General features: G+C 41.3%; 1 protein-coding gene across 3 annotated transcripts in view; it reads left to right on the top strand.

Moving 5' to 3' along the window:
• LOC109921678 (rho guanine nucleotide exchange factor 17-like) overlaps positions 1-25299 on the top strand; it is a 432839-nt gene that overhangs the window by 279788 nt on the left and 127752 nt on the right. For all 3 annotated transcript variants that reach the window (XM_048597755.1, XM_048597756.1, XM_048597754.1), the window contains exon 4: positions 24986-25102. In XM_048597755.1, the coding sequence (XP_048453712.1) occupies positions 24986-25102 (117 nt within the window). The remainder of the gene's footprint in view (positions 1-24985; positions 25103-25299) is intronic.

The following is a 25299-nucleotide window of genomic DNA, read 5'->3' as shown; positions in this document are numbered from 1 at the left end:
ACTTTGGTGTCATCCGCAAATTTACTAACCCATCCTTCTACGCCCTCATCCAGGTCATTTATAAAAATGACAAACAGCAGTGGCCCCAAAACAGATCCTTGAGGTATACCACTAGTAACTGAACTCCAGGGTGAACATTTCCCATCAACCACCACCCTCTGTCTTCTTACAGCTAGCCAATTTCTGATCCAAACCACTAAATCACCCTCAATCCCATGCCTCCGTATTTTCTGCAATAGCCTACCATGGGGAACCTTATCAATGGCATAACTCACCTGTCTGCTATCCCGGTAGTATATGGGATTGGGAACAGAAAATGGCAGGAAAAATGTGGGTTTGTGCCTTGTGGTAAGAATTCAATTAGCTTATTAAATACAACTCTCTTGTCCTAGATAAATTTATGAAAGGAAATGAAATATCTGTGGTATGTGTCTGCAATTGGGTAAAGCTGGTGTGTTATTGCCAACAGCTATGTTCAATCCAGAAGACACACTTTGGCTTCCAAAGTGAAAAACTCTGGATTCTGGAAATAAAATCAGAAACTGTTGGAAATACTCTGCAAATGGATGGTATTTGCAGAGAGAGAAATACAGTTAACGACATCATTAAAAAGATTGAAAACCTGTGGACAGAACCTGAACTCTTAGTCATTAAAATCCCGATTGTTCAACTCTTCAACATTGTAGAAGACCAAATGAAATAGTGACAGGAGTAGGCTGTGCTACTGAATTTATCACTGCCTGCAAATGTTAGCCAAAATATTCAATAAGCTCTCCACTCCTGTTTGAAATCGTAATATAAAGTGAACACGGTCCAATCGTCCTTCGAATCTGAAGTGTAGGCACCTCATGGAGATACTGAAGGGCATTCATCACTTGTTTGAAGTATGATCTGGAAGATTGCTCCATTACTCAACAATATCATGGCCATATCTCTCCATCAACTTCACTTTCCTGCCCTTAATAAGAGCTTAGGAAATGGGAGTGATCAGTTGGCCCCTTGAGCCTCCTCTACTTTTCTATAAGATCCTGGCTGATCTGGTTGTGACCCTGGCTTCGCTTTGCTGCCTGCTTCCCATGACCTTTGACTCCCTAGTAAGACTGAAAATCTTCCTCATATCTCTTGGTTTCCTTTGTGCCCAAGAATCTGTTGATCTGTGTTGAATAAACTCATTGTCTGAACACCCATACGCCTTTGGAGTGACAAAATCCAAAGAATCTCTGTTCTCTGAGTGAAGAAATTTCTCTTCAATCAGTCCATGTTTGAACCAAGGCTGCAATGAGATCAGGAGTTGAGCGACCCCGGCAGAACCCAACTGGGCATCATTGAGCAGATATTGCTGAGCAAGTACTCCATCACTTTACTGATAATTGAGAGTAGACTGATGGGATAGCACTGAAGAGGTGATCTACACAATGCACTGCACAAATTCAGCCTGCAAAAACCCATGACCACCAGATTCGAATTCCATTTGTTTTTAAAATTTGCTTATCTTTCTTTAACTGCTCTACCAACCCAGTTGTAATCATTATTTTGCTATCCAAAAGTTCAAATGAAATTAGAAATTAGAAATATAATATTGCTGTTAACTGTTTAGCTTGTTATGTCTAAACATTGCATGCCAAAGCATCCCTTTGACATAGCATCAGATTTAAACTGTCAAAGGGATTGGGGAGGAATATGCCACAGTGATAACTAGACTACTGTGGGCAGCTGTCTTCCAGGACAGTAACAAGCACCTGAAATTCGTCCCTGCCCACAAATTTTAGCCAAAATATTCAATAAGATCTCTACTCCTGATTGAAATCATAATATAAAGTGAACATGGTCTAATCATCCTCCGAATCTGAAGTGTAGACACCTCATGGAGATACTGAAGGGTATTCAGCACCAGTTTGAAGTATAATCTGGAAGTCTGCACGAGTAGCTGGAACAGGTACAATGGGCTGATCAGCCTCCATCCATCCTGTCTCATCCTATGACTCTGATTTTAGAAGAAGAGCAGAAACAAGTATGACTGACAAAATCAGAAATTGCTGGAAAAGCTCAGCAGATTTGACAGCATTTATGGAGACAAAGCAGAGTTAACATTTCAGGTCCAGTGACCCTTTTTCAGTCCTCCAGCAATTTCTGGTTTTTGTTTCTGATTTCCAGCTTAGGCAGTTTTTAAGTTTTTTTTAAAAACAAGTTCTGAAGAATGGTGACTGAACACAAAACATTAACTCTGCTTTCTCGCTACAGATGCTGCTTCTGCATTGCTGAGTTTTTCCAGCAATTTCTAGTTTTGTTTCTGATTTACAGCATGCACCATTTGGATTTTTTTTTTAAATCAGGTATAAGTACTTTCATTAATACCTTATGACTTTTTTCTCCATATGAGATTGTGCAGAGTCACTGAGGACTGACAGATATCTGCTATAGTACAGGTATAAAGCTCCTGTACTTAGTGGTTAGCAAGTGTGAGGAATTGCTCTCTCATCACTGGAATTCAGCTGGCTTCTTCTTGTGGCAGTAGTATTTGGCAGCATCCAAACATTCCCACAATATCAAAGTTAAACTGAAGAGGAGGTGCTGCAGTTGGAAACATTGTGAGTGTTCCCGGAGCAAGATCCATCATTATTTAATAACAGCAAGACCAGGGACCACAACAAGGTGAGAGAAAAAAAATTATGTAGGCAGGTATATCTCCTCAGCTCTGTTTTGGCTGATGCAAAAGGCAAATCAAAGTCAACTTTCAGAGAATCCCTACAGTGTGGAAACAGGCCCTTCGGCCCAACAAGTCCACACTGACCCTCAGAACATCCCACCCAGACCCATCCCTACAACCCACCTAATCTATACATTCCTGAACACTACGGGCAATTTAGCATGGCCAATCCACCTAGCCTGCACATTTTTGGACTGTGGGAGGAAACCGGAGCAAACCTATGCAGACACGGGGAGAATGTGCAAACTCCACACAGACAGTCGCCCGAGGGTGGAATCGAACCTGGGTCGGTGGTGCTGTGAGGCAGCAGTGCTAACCACTGAGCCACCGTGCCGCCCCTAGTCCATATTTTCATAAAATTCTGGTGCAATTGCATTGCTAATGAAGGGAACTAGCATAGATCAAAAGATTGGGCTTCAACAGGCATCGATCATGGGGAATTTACCATCTTCAGAAATAAGCCTATGGCTTCTGTTGGCAGAGGCAAAGAAATGGTTACAATTAATTATGAGATCAGTTGCTTTGTGAATTAACCGTACTTCCAAAGTCAATGTGGAATTCACTATCCTAGAGTGCTGTGAATGACATTACATTGAATATATTTAAGGAGATGGACAGCTTTTTAATTGTTTGTAATTATTTATGAGTTAATTGGTTATGAGGAATGGCCAGGAAAATAGAGTTCAGGCCAAGATGAGATCAGCCGTGACCATATTGAATGGCGGAGCAGGCTGAATTGCCTGCTCCTGCTCCTAGTTCTTATGTTCAACTTAACAAGAAGAAACCAATGTGTATGTGGAACAGAGATAGTAGGAACTGCAGATGCTGGAGAATCCGAGACAACAAGGTGCAGGGCTGGATGAACACAGCAGGCCAAGCAGCATCATAGGAACATTCTTGGATCTAGTTTCAGTCATAGGAGAGTACGACGAGTGCACCAGCTCCCAATTTTTACAGCATTAAGGCAGGCTCCACCAATCTTCGTGAAAGAAATGCACAATGAGTTGAATGTTGCCAGGCAACTGAATATTTAATTTTGTGGGAGAATTTAGAATTAGAATTGTCCAAAGTGATTTGAACAAAAAGCAGTACAGCACAGGAAAATGCCCTTCGGCCCACCAAGTCTGCGCTGACACATGATGCTTTTCTAAACTAAAAAAACTTATTGTCTCTACACAGTCCGTATCCCTGTGTTCCTCGCCTATTCATGTGTCTGTCAACATTGCTATTGTATCTGTTTCTACCACCTCCTCTGGCAGTGCATTCCAAGCACTTACCACCCTCTATGTAAAAAAAACCTGCCTCTCATATCTCCTTTAATCTTATCCTATTTTACCTTAAACCTATGACCCCTAGTAATTGACATTTCTACCCTGGGAAAAAGATTGACTGTCTATTCTATCCATGCCTCTCAAAATTTTGTAAACTTCTATCATATCGAACCCCATCCTTTGATGTTCAAGTGAAAACAAACTAAGTTTGTCTAATCTCTCCTCGTAGCTAATGCCCTTCAAACCAGGCAACGTCCTGGTAAACCTTTTTTTTCTGTACCCTGTCCAAAGCCTACACATCCTTCTAGTAGTGTGGTGACCAGAACTAAATGCAATATTCCAAATGTGGCCTAACTAAAATTCTATACAGCTGCAGTGTGATTTGCCAATTTTTGTACTCTATTTCCCAACCAATGAAGGTAAGCATGCCATGTGCCTTCTTGACCACCTTATCCACTTGTGTTGCCATTTTCAGGGAACTGTGTACCAGTGCAATCCCTCTGTATGTTAATGATTCTCAGGATTCTGCTATTTACCGTATACTTCCATCCTGTATTAGAACTTCCAAAATGCATCTCCTTGCATTAGTCTGGATTAAGTTCCTTCTGCCTTTTTTCCACCCCTGTCTCCAACCTATCCATATTCTGCTGTATCCACTGGCAATCATCCTCACTATCCGCAGCTTAAATCTTTGTGTCATTCACAAAGTTACAAATCAGGCCAACTACATTCTCCTCCAAATCATTTATATATTACAAACGACATGGGTCCCAGCTCTGATCCCTGTGGAAGACCACTAGTCACAGACCTCTAGTCAGAAAATCACGCCTCCACTGCTACTTTCTATCCCAGAAATTTTCTCCCTTACCTCCGTCAGTATTCTTGGATAGATCCTATCAGGTCCTCAGTACTTGTTTGGCTTAATGCTTATCAAAACACTGAACACCATCTCCTTTTTTATAGTGACATGACCTAGAATATCAACGTACCTCTCCCAAGACTCACCACCCACTGTGTCCTTCTCCTTTGTGAATACCGATGTAAATTATTTGCTAAGGACCTCACCCACTTCCTCCAGCTCCAGGCATAAATTCCCTCCATTGTCCTTGAGTAGGCTTGACCTTTCCCTAGGTACCCTCTTGCTCCTTGCACATGTATAAAACGCTTTGGGATTTTCCTTAATTTTGTTAGCCAAGGACATTTCATGGTCCCTTTTAGCCCCCTTTAATCCTTGTTCAAGTTCTTTCCTGCATTCTTCGTATTCTTCGAGGCTTCTATCTTCAGTTTCCTCAACCGTATGTATGCCTCCTTTTTCTTTTTGACTAATCTCATAATTTCTCTTGTCGTCTGAATCTTGCCAACCTTATCCTTCATTTTCAATGGAACAAATTCTCCAAGAGAATTTTTCTCTCATCTTTCTCTCATAGAGGGTTGTGAACATTTTTAACTTATTTCCTCAAAAGGTAGTGGGAGTAGATTCTTTGAATATATTTTTAAGGCAAAAGTAGATGGATTCTCGATAAGCAAGGGGTTGAAGGTTGTCAGGGTAGGCTAGAATGTGAAGTAAGCTGATCAGCAATGATCTGACTGAATGGCAGAGCAAGCTTGACAGGCCGAGAGATCTACCTTGCTCTGAATGTGTATGTTTATATGCTGCACCATGAAAGGCCAAAAAAAAATTTGCGTTTACGTAGCACCCTCCATGGCGCCCTTCTTGACGTCAAGACTACTTTTCAACTCATGAAGCACATTTGACATGTAGTCATTTCAATAATGTGGCAGCCATTGTGCACAAAGCACGATCCCAGTATCAACAGTGAGTAGGTGACTTTGACACCTTTGACAACATTGACTCGAGGAATAAGTATTTGCTTGGGCATTGTGTGGAGACCGCCTACTGTTCACCATTTACAAACACATTTGGGGACATCATGTAATGAACTGAACTAGTGTCCACAGGTAATGTAAGTGGGCCTGTCAGAAAACATCAGCTCAGGTCCTTTGCATCTGAGGGTACTGTTGAGCATGATAGACTCAGTTGAAGCAACACTTTCCTCCTGCAACCTGGCAGCCCTGGTTCAGACTAGTGTGATCTAGCTTTCTGATTGATAATTTCCACAGTGGATTCATTGGACCCAAGAGCACCCTTTCTTAAATGGAGAAGATATTTCCATTTCCTCCGCTCTGGAGATTCTCAATGAGAAACCTTAAATAGTTAATGCACGTTACGTGTTCTGTTTGATGGTTTCAATTCTTGCCAATCAAAAACAGAGCTGAGATCACCCAAGGTTTCTATCTGTGATGAATAAGATACAGTTGTATGGAGCAGGAATCACATCCAGCCTCCAAGCCCAAATTGGCGTTATTTCAAGTTCGACCATTGCTTCAAGGGAAGGTCAGCCCCATATTTCTCAAGAGTAGAAGGTTTTTTGGTGGGTTCTTGCTGCATTAATGACTGCTAGTAGATTGTAAATGACTAGTTGACTTGTTGCAAGTTGTTCACTGAAAATCTACTTTTTTTTGCCAGATGCCAGCACTAATCAAGTCGATGATGATCAGTATCAGGGACAGGCTTGTTCCCTCCAGATCTTACTGATGTTTCACTAGTTTTCTTCTGACCATAGGAGCACTCTGATATTGCAACAGTTGGAACGTAATCTTTTCCCTCATAAGATCTTCCAAGGATGGTTACTTATTTTGGACTGTGCACCTCTCACTTTTCCATGGGTCTGTGTTAAAGCATTTTAACAGTTTTGAGGTGGTACACAGATGATCAAAATTATTTCATGATCAAAATGAAATAAATACTTTTACTTGTTCATGAAATGTGATCATGGCTGGCAAAGCCAGCATTTATTGACCCTCCTAATTGCCCTGGACAAGGTGATGATGAGCTTCCTCCTCAAACTATTCCAGTTCTTACAGTACAGAGACACCACAGTGATGCTGGGAAGGGAGTTCCAGGATTTTGTCGCAGCGACAGTGAAGGAACGGTGATGTATTTGCAAGCCTGGTTGTTGAGTGGCTTGGAGGGGATCTTGCAGGTGGTGATGTTCCGTAACATCAAACATCCTTATCTGTCGGGGTAATAGAGGTCAGTGTTGCTGTAGCAACCTTGATGAGTTATTGTAGGGCACCTTGTCAGCTAGACCAACTGTGCATCGGTAGAGAAGGGAATGAATGTTGATTGTGGTGGATGTGGCTAATCAAATAGGTTGCTTTATCTTGGATGGTGGTCATGTTATTGAGTGTTGATGGAATTGCATTCATCCAGGCACGTGTGAAGTATTTCATGGAACTCTTGAACTGTGCCTTGTAAATGATGTGCAGGTTTTGAGAAGTCAGGAGGTGAGTAATTTGATGCAATATTCCTAGGTCTTGTAGCAATTGTATTTATATGGCCAGATATATCATCTCTCCCTCTCCGCCACTCTGTGCCAGATTGTTGGTAATGGGGAATTCGGCAATGGTAATGGTGTTGAATGTGAAGAGATGATGGTTAGATTTTCTCTTGTTGAAGATGATCAATGCCTGACATTTATGTGGCACGAATGTTATTTGCCACTTCTCAGCCCAAACCTGGATATTGTCCAGATCTTGTTGCGTTTGAATATGGAGTACTCCAGTATCTGAGGAGTCACAAATGGTGCTGAATGTTTTGCAACCATCAGTAAACATTCCCATTTCTGACATTATAATGGAGGAAAGGTCATTGAAGAAGCAGCTGAAGATGATTGGGTCTAGGACACTACCCAGAGGAACTCCTGCAGAGAAGTCTTGGAGCTGAGATGACTGACCTCCAACAACCACAACCATCTTCCTATGTGCCAGCTATGACTCCAACCAGTGAATAACTTTTCCCTATTTCCTTTGACTCCAGTTTTACTAGAGCTCCTTGAAGTATTTTCACTGAGACCTGGGTGTCCTTGTGCACCACTCACTGAAAGTAAATGTGCAGGTGCAGCAAGCAGTAAAGAAGGCAAACTGTATGTTGGCCTTCATAGTGAGAGGATTTGAGTATAGAACAAGAATGTCCTGCTGCAATTATCAGAGCATTGGTGAGAACACACCTGGAATATTGTTTGGCATGTCCATAGGGACCCTCACCAACTTCTACAGATGTGCCATTGAATGCATACTGCCTGGGTGCATAATGGCCTGATATGGCAACTGCTCTGCCCAGGACCGTTAGAAACTACAGAAGGTTGTGTGCGCAGCCCAGACCATCATGGAAGCCAATCTTCTATCCATGGAATCCATTTACACAGCTCGTTGCCACGGAAAGGCTGCCAACATCATCAAAGACTCATTACCAGGGTATGATGTTCTCCTACAACCTCTTCTGTCAGGCAGAAGATACAGAAGCCTGAACACACGCATCAGCAGGTTCAGGAACAGCTTCTTCCTGACCGTTATCAGACTGATGAATGGACTCTGTAGCCTCAAATAACGCTGATCTTGCTAACATTGATCTCGCCTAGTGCACACCCTGTGCAATGTAACCTGTATGCCTCTAAGTTTTTTCTCACCCAATGATCTGTATGTCCTTGCTTACTTTGATCTGCCTGTACTGCTCACAAACAAAGCTTTTCACTGTACTTTGGTACATGTGACAATAAATCAATCAGTCAATCCTGAAATATAAAAGCATCTTGATGAGGTTGTCACTTTAGTGGTTTGTGGTTCATTTTGTTTCTAGTCACCTGCACTAAAAATGAGTTATGACCATCCCAAATCACTTCACATTAACCTCCCTGTGTTTCTTGTCTGTCTGCAATGGCTGATTGTGGTCATCAGTCATATTGTGGAAGAGGTGGGAAATGGGATTGTTTCAAATGAGACCAGCAGTCATAATTAAACTGTAGCTGTGCAGTGTTGTCAGGTCTCACAATGGTGTCACAAGGCTCGTGGTTTTGTCAATATATTTTGGGAAAGATCACAATATCAAAGTATTCCTTGATGAGCTCGCAAGCACAGTTTTTCCTCCTTGCGACACTGAATTCACATGAGTTACAGCATGACATTGCTACTCTGCACTGTACAGCCTGTTGCTTCCCTTACCCCCAGCCTCTTCTTCCTACACCGTTACAGTCTTTCCCACTCAGTACAGCTCTGCCTTTATGTCTTTGCCTTTGCTAGTCAGTATACCTCCAAACAAGGCTCCGTGCTATGATCTTTCTGTTCTGCCTCCCATTATGCCCTGCTGACAATTTCTGCTCATCTACCTGTCTCCAGTCTAGACAGCCAAGTGCTGTTACTCACTTTCTCTTTGCTCCTTATTCTGGCTTTGCAGTGTTGCCCACTCCCTTTCTCACACCAGTACTTGCAGGCCGAAGTCACTCATTCAGCATTTTTCTGCACTTGGCTCCACTGTTGAGGCTCAGTATGGCTCTGAAGTAGTTCTCTACTTCTCCCCCACACATCGTTGCTACCTATTTTGACTCCCTTCTCTCTCCTCTCTATTGCCTGTTCTGTCTGTCTCTCTTTGCTCAGTGCTGCTTTACCCCTGGCCTTGCCAACTCCAATAGTGGCAGGTTCATCACATGACCTGTCCTTTGATATTGACTTGGCGTCACTCTCCTGCCATTAGTTCCTGGCACACCCATTCAGAAGGTGCCCAGCCATCCCTTGCCAGCAAGGCAACAGGATTCTTAACTCTCCATCAGAAAGCCATTTCTCCTATTAACATGATGAAATAATTTTGTCTTAACAGGAAGAATTGAATGGTAAATTAATAGAAATGCTCACGGCCTTCTGACTTTTCTCCCAGGTTGTTCACTCCAGTGTGCAGGATAATAGCTTTGAATTCTGGGAGGCTTTCCAGGACAAACCTGGAGAGTTGACAACCTTATTAATAGTCTGTTCTCTTCCTTTCAGTCCCGCTCTCTGGTATTATTAAAGAATTAACACAGCTGCATTCCACAACAGGCATGCTTTCACAACCAAGCTGCAAGTCTGCTGTCTAATCCGTTTTGCATTAACCTTTCAACAACAACAAAAGTAGACTCATGATGTCTTTCAAGCAAATGTTGGTGCTGATCTGAACTGCCAAGTTGGGATAAGAAGCAAAGCCACTGATTCTTGATTTTTGGATGTCATTATGGAATGCAATCCCTAAAACCACCGTTTTAAAAAACCTGGAATCCAAGTAATACACATGGAATTTCACTTATTCAGTCACAGTGAAGCCGTGGCCCCAATAAAGAGTTTCATTTGAAAGAACAGTGGGGGAAAGAAAGGTTTGGGGTGGGGGAGGAGGATGAACAGAGCAGAAGGCAAGCTGATGGAAATAAGTGTGCGGTATAATGATCTGGATCTGTTTTAGCTACATGTAATTCACTGCATTTGACAATCAGTCATTATTAGCACCGTATTCAGCAAAACCAGAAATCTTCAGTTTTAAAATAAAGCATACAAATTAATACATGCACACACTCTTCTCTATCTCTTTCTGTTCCTCAGCAATAATGCTAGAACCCTAAAGCCTACATGTGTGCAACCACATGTAAAAATTTACACATAAAAGTTACACATTCAATTGAACAGTCTATGTGACAAAACATTATTTAGGGGGCATATAGGTCAGAGTGGAAGGAGAACATTTAGGTCAGATGACAGACTTGATTATATGTTTTGTGAATCCCAGCATGTTTGGTCTTCAAGTTCCTTATCAGTGATTTACTTCCGGTTTCTCAAATGTGTTGCCTTATTTTTGAAAAGTCTCCGACTCTTATAAGATGCTGTTCTGTGGCACCAGCTTCTCCCATGCAAAAATAGAAATTGCTGGTAAAACTCAGCAGGTCTGGCAGCATCTGCGGGGAGAAATCAGAGTTAACGTTTCAAGTTGAGTGATCCTTCCTCAAGAACATTTCCTATGTTGGCTTGTTAATGTGATCATACTTCATGTTGAAGGTGCCATTTTTTTGAATGAAGTTAAACATCACTAAAACAGATGATCTGATCATTTAAACTCGTGTGATCTTGAAGGATACACCCTTTTTTGATGGATATTTGCCTACTTTACAACAGTGAGCATGCTTGAGAAAGCAGTTGTGACCTGGGATTCCCCCTGAGAATGTGGAAAGAGACTTTTTAATGTGTTCTTTCCTCCTTGTCAGTGCTTCCTTGGCTGTTCTAGATCAGGCTTTCCTTTTGGCTTTTCATTAATCTTCACAGAAATATCTAGAAACATAAACCAGAATCGAGATTCGTCAGCATAGATTTCAAAATAGAAGGTCAGTCTTGACCAGTCTTTCTGAATTATTTGAAGAATATGAAGATTTGATAATGGGAAATGTGAGTGATCGAACATATTTTTGATTTTCAAAGGCCTTCAGTTGGGCCCACCACATGGGTCAGAGTAGGTGAAGTCAGGAGGTATGTATCAGAATGGATAGCAAGCTAACTCCAAACAGAGGGTCAGAATTAAAGGTAGCTGATGATATGACCATGATTAGGAACAGGGTATGATTTTTCTGTAGTCCCACTGCTTCACAGGTCACAACATAAATTTAAATGTTTTACACAGTTCCCAATATGGGTGTCCACATGTGTTCTTTATATTAGACTGACAATAAAGATCCATCAACCAGGTTTCTTCAACAAACACAAAAGTATTGACTTATTATGAACAATACTTATTGAATGGTGATGGAAAAAGTTTTAGCACACTTTATTTGTAAAATGAAAATATGTATTTTTTACCCCTCTAAGTAAGCCAGAACACACACATACAAACACTGCGTACACATGGGAGTTAAGGAGGAGAAATGTATTCCCTTCTGCAGAGATTCACAACAAAAACACATTTGGCCCCGTAAGTTTTAGTTCTTGAAAGCAGAAAACGGCCTATGTGTGAAATACTCAAACATCTGTCAGTCTGATGATCTTGCGCAAAAAGACAGAAGTCTCCAAATGCAAGCAGATGCTTCTGAAATCTTTGCTAACACAACGTGTTCATGAAGAAAAATATTGGGTATCATCTGGATGATATTCAGGAGGACAGCCATCATTCACATGAGACCAAGGCACCAAAAACCACACTGAACCCCACAGCAAAAGCTTTCTCAGTACCAGGAGAGCAAGGCTTTCCCCAGGCTAACCACCAACTGAAAAGTCCAAGCAATTTCCAAAGCAGAAGTTGCAATCTGACAGTTGTAAACCCAGACGAGGGTCAGCAGTAAAGAATCAGTCATCTGACTATAAGGCTTAGGAACAGAAAAGGCTAATTGGCCCATTGAGTCTCCTCCACCATTCAATGAGATCATAGCTAATCTGATCATCCTCAACAATAAAAGCAGAAAATGCTGGAAGAAGTCAGTAAGTCTGGCAGCATCTGTGGAGAGAGAAACAGAGTTCAGAGTTAAATTTTCGAGTCCAATTTGATTGTTCGTTGGGGTCCCTCAAATCCCTTAATTCCCTTACTGATTAAAAATATGTCTGTCACAGCCTTGAATGTACTTAACAGCCCAAACGCTATAGCCCTCTCCGGTAAAGAATTCTACACGTTAACTGCCATCTGAGAGAAGAAATTCATCCTCATCTCTTTCTTAAATGGGTGATGCTCTGAAATTATGCCCTCTGATTCTAGACTGCCCCGCAAGGGGAAACACATCTGCCTTGTCAAATCCCCTCAGAAGCTTACATGTTCTAATAAGGACACCTGTCATTCTTCTGAAATCCAATGAGTATAAGCCCAAACTACTCAACATCTCCTCATGGAAAATTCCCTCTATACACAAGATCAATCTTCTCTGAACTGCCTCCAGTGTCATGTAAATCTTTCCTTAGATAACGGGAACAAATTTGTTCATTGTGCTATGTATACTTTTAGCAAGACTTCCCCATTTTTATATGCCATTCCCTTTGAAATAAAGGCCGGCATCCAGTTTGCCTTTCCTTTTACCCACTGAACTTGGAAGCTAGCTTATCATAAGGCAAGTTAAAAAGGTTCCATTGTCCTTTTATTGACCGTTTGAAAAAAAAACAATCCAAGCCCACAGAATTTGGTAAATATGAAGCCACTGTAACCTGTCAACAGGCAAAAGATGGGCAATGGTGCCCTGCAAGGATTGGTATTGGGACTGCTGTGGTTTACGCTTTATATTAATGATTTGCATTTGGGAATTTGAAACACAATTTCAAGATTAAATGTGAGATGATGCATTTTGGTAGGAAGAATAAAAAGGACATGAACTGCTTTAGTATTAAGAATTTAAATTGGGATCATGAGCAAAGCAATTTAGATAGAGGGGTGACTCTTAATTAAAGGTGGCATTAGGATAAGACAGGGGATGACTTAGGTTCAGGAAATCAGGATTTAGAAGTGGTTTGGATAGAGAAATCATAAAGCCACGAAACCACTTGTGGGAGATGTGTACAGACCCCTGAACAGTATCCAAAAGATATGCTGGAGTATAAAGGAAGCTATAATGGGAGCTTGTCAGAAATACAGGGATAATCATGGCAGGATTGCAGTCCATAGAGCATTTGGAAAAGGTGGATGCTGAAAAGTAACCTAGAGGAGGAGCGCATAAAAAGTTTTTGGGATGGTTTCTTAGAACAGCATGTCCTGCAAAACCAACCAGACAGCAGGCTATATTCGACTTGGTTTTACCCAATTAGATTGGATTATTTAATGACTTCACAGTGAAGGTGTGTCTCTAGGTAGCAATGATTATATTGTTATTGAATTTTACTTTGAGCTTGAAGAACAGAGGAGTACATCCAAGACTGGTATATCTCACTTAAATAAGTGCAATTAAGAGGGTTTGAGAATATAACTAATGTGAACTGGCATATTAGTTTAAGGGATAGGTCACTTGAGATGCAGTGGCTTAGTTTTAAGGGATATGTCAAAATACACAGAATAGGTACATTCAAATGAGATTGATTGAATGGATCGATCAACCATATGTAGTTAACTAAAAAAAGTCCGATTTTAAACATAAAGCATATGATTGTGTAAGGATCAGTGATAGCTCAGAAGCAAGGACAGAATATACAAAACAGTAAAGATTAAAAAAAAGAGAAAAATTGCAATTGAAGAGAAAGCTAGCTAGAAATATAAAATTAAATAGTAAGAGTCTATAGGTATGTAAAAAAGAAGAGTTAACAATGTGAGCATGGGTCCTGTAGAGAGAGAGTCTGGGGAATTAATACTGGGATAGAAAGGGAGAATGGCAGATGAATTGAACAGGTATTTTGCATCACTCCTCACTGTATAATATGCACATACATGGTTCTAAATTCGGAAATGGAAGGTAGGGAGGAGCTCAAGAAAATTACAATCATTCAAGAAATGGTACTCAGCGAATTATTGGAGATACAAGCTGACAGCTCCCTGAATCCTGATGGACTTCATCCTAGGGTCTTAAAGCATGGCTAGTGAGGTAGTTGATACATTGGTTTTGATTTTTCATATTTTTCTAACAGGATTATGTGTGAAGAATGGTAAAGATGGTGAATCCTCAAGTTTTCCATGAGCACATCAAAAGTAAAAGGGTCATAAAAGGAGTAGGGCTGATTAAGGGTGATAAAGGACATTTACATAAGGGGAGGCAAAAGGCATGGTTGAAGTGTCAAATTAATAATTTATATTTCTGTTTAACAAGGCAGTAGATTCTACCCAGACCATGGTGACAGAGGAGGAAATACCGTCGTTAGAAGGGTTCAGAATTGATGAGGAGGAAGTGTTGGATAGACTCATGATACTAAAAGTTGACAAGACACCAGGACCAGATGAGATACTTCCAAGGACACTGAAGGGAGAAAGAGTGGAAATTGCAGGGGGACTGCCCGTAATCTTTCAGTCTAGACTCAGGAGATGTGAAAGGACAGTAGAATTGCAAACATCACAGTTTTGTTCAAAAACGGTTGTAAGGACAAGCCCAGCAATTACAGAATAATTTAACTGGTGGTGGTTCTAGAAATTATTTCTAGAAATAATTATTGAGTATAATTAATTATTACACGATAAAAGGTGGGTTGGGTAGGATCCAGCATGGAATTCTAAATTGTGTAAGTAACAGAAAAGATCAATGAGGGTTAATGTGGCATACATGAATGTTCAAAAGGCTTTTAATACAGTGCCACACAACAGAAAATTTACAGTTCATGGAAAAAAAGGGACAGTAACAGAATGGATACAAAATTGGCTGGATGATATGAAACAGAGAGTAATGGTTACTGGATATTTTGGGGCTGGAAGAAAGTTTGTAATGGAGTTCCCCAGGGGTCAGTATTGGCACACTTACTTTCCCTGATATAAATATTAATGATCTGGATCTTGGTGTGTAGGGTACAGTTTCAAAGTGTACAGAGGATATGAAACTTGGAAGTATTTTAAGCAGAAGTAAGACAGTGTAGAACTCCAAAAGGACATAGACAAGTTGGCAGGTGAAGTCTAACATAGCGAAGTATGATGTGATACATTTTGCTAGGGGAAACATGGACAGAAAGTATAAAATAGAAGATACAATACTTAAAGGTGTGCAGGAGTAGAAGTAAAAGGAAAAGGCAGGAGAAGGATAATAAATCATAATTCTCATTGGATACCTAGCACAGTCATGACGGGCCGAATGACCTCCGTAAGTGCCATAACCCTTTTTGATTCTGAGAGATTCAGGGAAAGTAACATTATAGAATAATGAAAGAATAAAATAACAAATCAGCACCTTTGTTCAAAACGGAAGGAAGACAGGAAAACGGGAAACTACGGCCAGTTAGCTTACCGTCTGTACAAGGAAAAGGGTAGAGTCAATTATGAAAGACAGGACACTTAGAGAAGTTCAAGCTAATCAGGCAGAGTCTGCATGGTTTTATGAATTGTGTCATGGGCTCGGTGTCACTATATTGGCATGGACCAAGATTGGCCAGCCACAGGAAATAGAGAGTGGGCATAACTCGTAATTTCCTGGTTGGTGAGATATCATGAGTGTTGTGCCAGATCGGTATTGGTGGATCTCAACCTGTCACAATTTTATGATTTATTATAAGGGACTTCGATGAAGGGACTCAATACACGGTGACGAAATTCACTGATGATGAAGATAGGTAGAAAAGTAAGTTGTGAAAAGGACAGGGATGTACTTAGACTGAGTGAGTGAGCAAAATTCCGGCACATACAGTGCTGGAAAATGTGAAATTGTTCATTTTGGAGAGAAAAATCAAAAAGAAGTATATTATGTATTTAGTGAGAGTTTTTAGAGCTCTGAAGTACAGAGGGAACTGGGTGTCCTCATGAATGTATCATAGAAGGCTGGTATGTAGGTCCAGCAAGTGATGATGGAAGCTAATAGAATATTTGTGTTTATTGGGGAATTGAATACATAAGTATGGAGGTTAAACAGTTAAACAGAGGGTTTTGTGAGACCTCAACTGGAGTAGTGTGCACAATATTGGTCATCTTATTGAAGGAAGGATGTGAATGTATTCCCTTGCACCCTCAGTGTGACCAATATCTGGAAAGGGTTGCCAAGTGGTTGAGGCCTGGAGATGGGACTGATTTAAAGAATAGTTTTATTGGGGAAGCAGTAAGGTTAGTAACTGGATGGATGAGAGAACATGAGGTGAAGAACTTTCTTAAAACTGAACTTAGCTCTTGATTAACTCATTGCAACTTCCTGGCTGTTGTAATTTTACGACTTTGTGAGGCTTATATGGCAAATTGAACTGAACATGCAGAAAGTCATGTAAAATTGGTGTGAAATACTCCTCTGTATACACTAGCTATTGTGCCAAATCCTAATACGAAGGATAAGAAGCTCCTCTGAATTGGACAATGCAGTGTGCCAGAAAATTTTCCCCCCCAGTCTGCAAGGAGGTCTTTGCAGGCCATTGAGGTTTGGCTGTTGCCTGGGATTACTTCATAATCAAGTTAAGTATTAAGGTTGAAGTGTACTAGGGACAGAAATCTTTAAAAGGATTTGGCACAAGGCAATGTAGTGTGTTAGCTCAAGATGTAGATATTTAATAAATATATTACACGTACACCACATATTAATCCCCTTTGACTGAAAGCAGTCAGTACGGACTTGATGGTATGTAAATAAGGATCCCCAGCAGTGCTGCCTTTTAAAAAAATTCACTTATTCACTCACTAAATGCTAGTGATCAGGGATTGAAAATATTTTTATTTTGGCAATGCGTTGTGTGTCAGGCTGTGAAAGGGCAGCTAAAAGGGGCCTTTTTTGTTTGACAAAATGTCTCGTCCCCAACTAAGAAAAGGCATCCTCTGAAGCAACAATAAGATTAATTTCACTTCCATACCAAAACATTACCCTGGCTGTTGCTACTTTATGCTGAATGGCATGGACAGTTTGCCCTATCTGTCCATTAAGATCTGAGCTGAGAAAGCCGTAGATACTTAATATTCAGACACACTGCACATGAAGTTCAGAGCAGGAATAGGACTTTCAGCCTGGACCAGTTTGGAATTCAGATTCTTGAGGTGGATAGATAGAGCCAGAGTTACCCAGAGCTATTCATCGAGAAAGGAAACAGAATCATAGTCAGAATATAACTGCTGGTGCAAACTCCGAACTGGCAATGCAGCACATTGAGAACCCCAGCTTAAATCCTGCTGGGAAGGTTAGGTTTAAGGTCAGTTTGGGACATTTGTGGGAATTAGTGTGTCACCTAGTCACACTGATAGACAGAACTAGAAGCATATTCCAGACCCTGAAGAAAAATTAGAACCTTTCAGTCTTCAGTTTCTAAGGGAGAAATAGTAGATTCTTACTCATAAAATTGTCCCATTCCCAACAAGTATTAGGCATTCATAAAAATTCCAAGGCATCTTTCATCTGGTGAGGTATCCATTGTGGCCTTATAAGTGTGCAGTTGGTAGAATTCTGCTGTATCCCGGTAACTGCAACAAGCCCACTTCCTTGAAAGATTGGAATTGATGAGCTATCGACTTTAGCACAGAAAGAGGCCTTTAGTTTATTATTACTTGGGATGTGGGTGTCACTTATAAGGCCAACATTGTTTTGCTTATCCCTAACTGAGTGGCTTGCTGAACTATTTTGCAGAATATTTGAGAATCAACCCCATTATTGTGGGTCTGGAGTCACATGTAGGCCAGAACACAGCAGATTTCTTTCCCTAAAGAATATTAGCAACCAGGTGGAATTTTATGGCCATCTCTGCTTGTTTCCTCTTCACCATCACTGAGGTTAGCTTCATTTTCCAGATTTGTTCCTTCAATTTAAATTTCTCCTGTTGTTTTGGTAGGATTTGAACCCTTGGCCCCAGCATATAAGCTTGGGTCTCGGGATTAGTGCTCCAGTGATATCACTGCCAGGCCTGTCACCAGTGAATATGTTGTACTCTGGTTTTGAAGTTCTAAGACAGAGAAGTAAAAGCTTTGCCACTCCATCAAGCGTTCTAGTTAGTCCTGAGGTTGATATATAACTGGATAGGAAGCGGTCAGAGAATCAATGCAATACAGTATAAGCAGTATAGATTTTATCGTGATTGGCTTTGGTGGTTTTCAACTTTATTCATTTAGAGGTTGCTGGCTAAACCAGCATTTATTGACCAAACCTAATTGACTTGGCGAACCTTGTGGTAGAGAATCACATTCTTAAACCACTGCTGTCTGTAAGGTGTAGGGGCACCCACAATGCTGTTGAGGACGGAGTTTCAGGATTTTGGTGAACTATCCTTGAAGGAATGGTGAAGAGGCCTTACAAGCGGTGGCGTTCCATATGTCTCCTCTCCTTATCTTTCTGGGGAGCGGTGACTACAAGTTTGTGAGGCGCTGTCAAAGAAATGTTGACAAGTTGCAAATGGTGGATGCAATTTTAAATGGCAAGTTACGAGTATCACACATAAAATGTATTGGAATAATGTTGAAATCGCAAACTTGGTGTGAAAATCACCAAATTCATTGCAGCGTTGTGACTGGGCTGGAAAGATTAGTAAGAGTGTCGGAATAAAAGTCGTGAAGGTAAATTGTCAGGTTCATCAGTCAAATGTTTGACTTGAAATAGCATAAGCCCTTGTTATGGAGGAAGTGATGGGTCAAGTGAGAGGAAACATTAGCTTTGAAACAGGAAGACATTAAATGATGTTGTTTTCCTGCTGTTTCCCGAACACAGCGAGTATCTGTGAGCTAACAGCGCAGAACCATTAACTCAAGTCCTGAGTGCTGTAGGAGTCCTGGTAATGTTGCAGTATTGTCAGAACAGTGAAGAAGTAATAGCTTCAGTCTAGGGGTTTCCACCAGCGCCAGTCTGTGAGCAAAAATGTCTGTGACCTCTGCTACACTTGGGTGAAAGATGAGAACTGTGTTGCCTGTGCATAAAGGTTATATTTTTTGATCTATAATTTCATATTAGAGTCTGTACAAGGCAGCTCTTAAGAGAGGCTTTGCAAAAGCTATACTTCCAGTTCTGCACCACCACCCAATTTTCTCTCTGCAGTCTGAGATGAGAGGTGTCTCTTATGCTGGAAGGCTGAATAAATTGGTCCGATGTTCCCTGGAGTTCAGAAAAATGAGAGGCTAGTCCATTGAAACCATAAGATACTGAAGGGAATTGACACCAAGAAGGTACTTCTACTGGCTAGTGATCCAGAATATGGGAGCATAGTTGGAGGATAAGGGCTCACTCATTTAGGACTTAAGATGAGGAGAAATTTCTTCACTCAAAAGGTTATGAATCTTTTGAAATCTATATCTCAGGAGGTTGAGAATGTTACATTATTAAATATATTTAAGGCTTGGATGGACAGATTTTCTTGTCCCGGGATCAAGGGAAATGGGGAAGAGATAAGAACATGGAATGGAAGCCCCAGACTAGTCACAATTAAATGGCAGAGCAGGTTCAATGTGCCTTAGGAAGGTTGGGCAATGGGGGCGGGGGGGGGGGGGTCCCCAAATTATGATTTGCTGGTTTATGAACACTTGTACTTCCATACACAATCCCATATAGGGGTGTAATTTTAAAGACCTTATGTGCAAACATTTCTCATACTTATGAACAGCTGCTTTACATTCCGACTCATGTACAAATTGACTTGCAAACGGACACCAGAATGGAACCTGTTGCAACCGAGGGACTGCTTGTATTCCTGTTCCTGTCTCTTGTATTTTTATGTCTTCTGAACTTCGGGTTCTTTAAAGCAACCCCTTCGGTCTGGTGTTCTGGGATAAACATTGGAGAGACGGGGAAATATCAAAGCTGTCAGGTCTGGGCCTCTCCTGCACACCACCTAACAGATAGTTACAAAGAAAAGAATTGTTTATAAGGCAACTTTCACACTTTCAGGACTTCCCAAAGCACTTTCCAACCCATCACCTATTTTGGAAATACTGTCACTGCTGTAATTAAAACTGCATCAACCAATAAGTGCACAGTAAGTTCTTACAAACTGATGTAATATGGTCAGTTTTTTTTCTTGAGGCATCAGTTATGGAGTAAATGTTCTTCTTCATATGGTGGAATGGGATCCTTTATATTAACAGGATAGCATAGAGAGGGCCTCTGTTTTGACAGCCCATTGAAGTAGGTTGTCTCTGTGTTTGCTGCAGAGAGATCACAATTGGTGTAAACATTCCCGTGTCGGAGAAAGACTACAAATCCCGCCCCCCAAAAAAAAATTACCGAGATTGTTAAATGGACTTACATTACACATCAAGAGAAATCTTAACTGATTGGTGGATCAGATTCAAGGGGCTGAATGGCTTACTCTTGTTGCCATGTTCTTAGAAACTGCAAAGTTGGCACTGGAGACTTTGACTTTGTTTTAGCAGTGAAACAGCCTCCTGACCATTATTGTCTTACTCTCGTCACATCATGGCCCAAAGCCAGGGACACCAGGGGGTACCTGCACCATAGACCATCGGGAAATAACAGCTTCACATGAGAAAGCAGGAAAACATAGCAGCTGGCCTATTTGAAACCACATTCAGATCAGTAAAAGGTTGTTCTGCAGCGATTCTCTCATACGACCACAGAATGTATGTGGATAGACTTGGGTTTCTACTGGAACTGAAACTAAAGTCAGACAAATCAAAGAATGTCTTATTGTCTTTTATAGAGCTGTTTACATAGAAAGCCGGTGGGGAAAATCCTGCCTGGGATCTATTTCCTTCTCTTATAGCCTCACTAGTGCGCCCTCATGTGGTGATAATTGTAAGCAGAAGCTGAACCTTATTAGATTCACAGTGGCGTTGATATTAACATTGTGTAAGTACAAAAATGGGTGGTAATGAATTGCAGCCTGTTTTACATCACTCCCTATTCTTACTTCAATTCTCTCCACCGTGATATAGAATGGATAGGTAAGTGGAATTTCATATAGAGAAGTGTGAATTGATGCATTTTGGCAGAAGCAGCACGAGGTATTTTATATATTTAATAGCCTGAAGTCATTGAGTGTGAAAGCAGGAAAGTTATGCTGAACCTTTGTAAGGCTTTGGTTAGTCCACAACTAGGTTATTGCATTTAATACTCTAGTTGTGGCTGCACAATTTAAGGATAGAAGGGTCGATGAGAATGTGTAGAAGAGATTTATCAGAATGGTTCCAGGAATGGGACACGTTAGTTACCTTGGAAGGTTGGAAAGGTTTGTGTTATTCTCTTTCGAGCAGAGGACATTTGATAGAAGTGTACACAGTTACTAAGAATAAAGTGCTGGGGAAGCTGTAAAGTCTGAAGGTGGATAAATCACCTGGACCAGATGGACTGCACCCCAGAGTTCTGGAGGAGATAGCTGAGTAGATTGTGGAGGCATTGGTGGTGATCCTTCAAAAATCACTGTAGTCAGGGAGAGTCTCAAAGGACTGGAAAGTGGCTAATGTAACACCCCTATGTAAGAAAGGAGAGAGGTAGAAGATGGGAAATTATAGGCTGGTTAGCCTGACCTTGGTTATTGGTAAGATTTTACAGTCCATTATTAAGAACAAAATTACGGAGCACTTGGAATTGCTTGGTAAAATAGGACTAAGTCAGCATGGTTTCACAAAGGGAGGTCATGCCTGACAAATCTATTAGAATTCTTTGAGGAGATAATGAGCAAGTTAAACAAAGGAAAGCCAGTGCATGTGTTCTATTTCGATTTCCAGAAGGCCTTTGACAAGATATCGCACTGGAGGCTGCTAAGTAAGATGAGAGCCCACGGTGTTTGGGGCAAGGTACTGGTATAGGTAGAGGATTGGCTGACTAGCAAAAGTCAGAGCGTGGGGATATTAGGGGTGTTTTGCAGGATGGCAGCTGGTGATTAGTGGAGTTCCGCAGGGACAAAAACAGAAGTTACTGGAAAAGCTCAGCAGGTCTGGCAGCATCAGTGAAGAAAAATCAAGAGTTTTTTTTTATTCATTCACGGGATGAGGGCGTCGCTGGCCAGGCAGCATTTATTGCCCTTTCCTAATTGCCCAGAGGACAGTTAATTGTCAACCACATTCTTGTGGGTCTGGAGTCACATGTCAGCCAGACCAGGTAAGGATGGCACTTTCCTTCCCTAAAGGACATCAGTGAACCAGATAGATTTTTCCAACAATCAACAATGGATTCATGATCATCATTAGACTCTTAATTCCAGATATTTTATTGAATTCAAATTCCACCATCTGCCATGGCGGGATTCAAATCCAGGTCCCCAGAACATTATCTGGGTCACTGGATTCACAGTCTAGCGATAATACATTTTGGATTCAGTGACCCTTCCTCAGAATGTTCCACAGGTGTCAGTTTAGGGCCAGAACTATTCACGTTATACAGCAACAGACTGGATGAAGGAACTGAGGGCATTGTTGCTACGTTTGCAGATGACACAAAGATAGGTGGAGGGACAGATCATATTGAGGAAGCAGAGAGGCTGCAGAAGGACTTGGGCAGGCTAGGAGAGTCGACAAAGAAATGGCGGATGGAAAACAATGTGGGAAAGTGTGAGGTTATGCACTTTGATAGGAAGAATGAAGGTTCTAGGTTAACATGCAGGTTCACTTGGCAGTTAGAAAGGCAAATGCAATGTTAGCGTGCATTTCGAGAGGGCTAGAATACAAGAGCAGGGATGTACTGCTGAGGCTGCATAACCTGTGGTCAGACCGCATTAGGAAAATTGTGAGCAGTTTTGGACCATATATCTAAAGAAGGAGGTGCTGGTGTTGAATGGGGTCCAGAGGAAGTTTACTGTAATTATCCAGAGAATGAGGGGCTTGTCATATGAGGAGCAGTTGAGGACTCTGGGCCTGTACTGAAAGGAGTTTAGAAGGGTGAGCAGGGATCTCACTGAAGCTTGCAGAATACTGAGGGGCCTGGATAAAGTGGACGTAAAGAAGATGTTTCCACTAATGGGAGAGATTAGGAACTGAGAGCACAACCTCAAAGTGAAGGGACAACCCTTTAGAACTGAGATAAGAACGAATTTCATCAGCCAGAGGGTGGTGAATTTGTGGAACTCATTGCCACAGAAAGCTGTGGAGACCAAATTGTTGAGTGTATTTAAGACAGAGATACCTAGTTTCTTGATTAGTAAGGGGATCAAGGATTACGGGGAGAAGGCAGGATAATGGTATTGAAAAACATATCAGACGTGATCGAATGAAGACTCGGTGGGCTGAATGGTGTATTTCTGCTGCTATATCCTGTGGTCTTATGGCAGGCTTAGATAAGGTAGAGAAGAAAAATCTGTTCCCACTAGCTGATATTTCATGAACCAGAAGACAAAGATTTAAGATTTAGTGGGGTGAATATGAGGAGGAACTTCTTTGCACAATGAATACTAATGATCTGGAATTCACTGCTGTCAAACATGATGGAAACTCAAACTGCCATTGCTCCAGAAAGAAATAATCAGACAGGGCTACAAAGATCAACCAAGGGTGCTTGTGGTACAGTGATAGTGTCTCTACCTCTGAGCCAGACAACCCAGGTTCAAGTCCCAACTGCTCCAGAAGTGGGTAATAACATCTCTGAACAGGTTGATTAGAAAATATACCAAAAAGAAATGTGGACCAGTCAGGAGAGGTTACAGGGCCTCCTTTTGTGCTGCAAATTACTCTCTGACTTTGGGTTTTGCAGTGATTCTCTTCCCTTTCCCATTGGAGCTTTTGGCGTTTTGGGAACAGTTGAGTCCTGTCGATGATCTATCCATGTGCACCAGGCAGCCATCATTGAATCTCCCCCTCACCTCATTCACTTTGGCAGGAGTAGCTGCTTAACTTCCTGTTGTACAAAATTAGAAAGTAATTCTCATGATGCTGAGGGGCTGGAGAAACTGGGATTGTTTTTTTCAGAACCAGGAATGTGAAGGGAAGATTTGTATAGAGATGCTGTAGATAATGTGGGCTTTGTTGGAGTTCATAGGGAGTAACTGTTTCCACTTTCAGGAGGCTCAGTGATCTGAGGACATCGATTTGTGATCATTGAAAATAGAAAGGAGGTCAGGAGAATTTATTTTAGGCAGTGAGTTCTTCCAATGTGGAATGCACTGCCTCATAGGATTGTGGAACCAGATTCAGAAGCAACTTTCAAAAAGGAATTGGCTAAATGCTTTAAGTGGAAAGATTTTCAAAATGATAGAGCTCAGGCATGTGACTGAATTGATAACTCTTTGAAATACTGTCACAGACACAGTGGGTAGAATGGCCTCATCCTGTGTTGTATACTTCTTTGATGGCTATGATGCCTGTATGTATTCAGAGGCCAAATATTTAACTGTGCAGAGCTTCCTCCTGTTTATGTTAGCCTCTCCCCTTTTCTTCCTAATGGGTAAGGAATAAGAACCTACTCCCGAATGATATTCTTGATTGTTGTGAAGGTGGCCTGTATGGGATGCAAAGATCCATATTTCCTGCAGCTTCGACTGAACTGTTAACCCAAGGTTCTTATGTACCTTTAGTGCTGAGGAGACTTTTGCCACTTGCCAGTTTAGTCTATCAATCCCATGCATGCACGTACATGACATATCATTTGTTCCCCGTGATGAATCTAATTGTTTCAAAGTAGTTACACAATGTATTGTGTCACTTCCATTAATAACTGTATTCCTTTTGCAGTTCTCCAAGGATGTACTGGCCAATTCGTACTCTGCATACATCGATAACTTTCTTAATGCCAAAGAAGCTGTGCGACTGGCCAAGGATGCAAAACCAGCATTTATTAAGTTTTTGGAGGTAAGGACCTTGGTTAGTTCTGCAGCAAGATTGGGAGCAGATTGATGTGGATTAGTGATGGAGCTGGAAGTGGATCAATGTGGATTAGTGAAGGGACTGGAAGTGGAACGATGTGCGTTAGTGATGGGGCTAGAAATAGATCGATATGAGTTAGTGATGGGGCTGGAAATGGATCGATGTGGATTAGTGATGGGGCT

The sequence above is a fragment of the Rhincodon typus genome, chromosome 6 (genome assembly GCF_021869965.1).
Source record: "Rhincodon typus isolate 14 chromosome 6, sRhiTyp1.1, whole genome shotgun sequence".
Classification (NCBI taxonomy): domain Eukaryota; kingdom Metazoa; phylum Chordata; class Chondrichthyes; order Orectolobiformes; family Rhincodontidae; genus Rhincodon; species Rhincodon typus.
The sequence above is the reverse complement of the archived record's forward strand: the minus strand, read 5'-3'. Positions and strand labels throughout refer to the sequence as shown.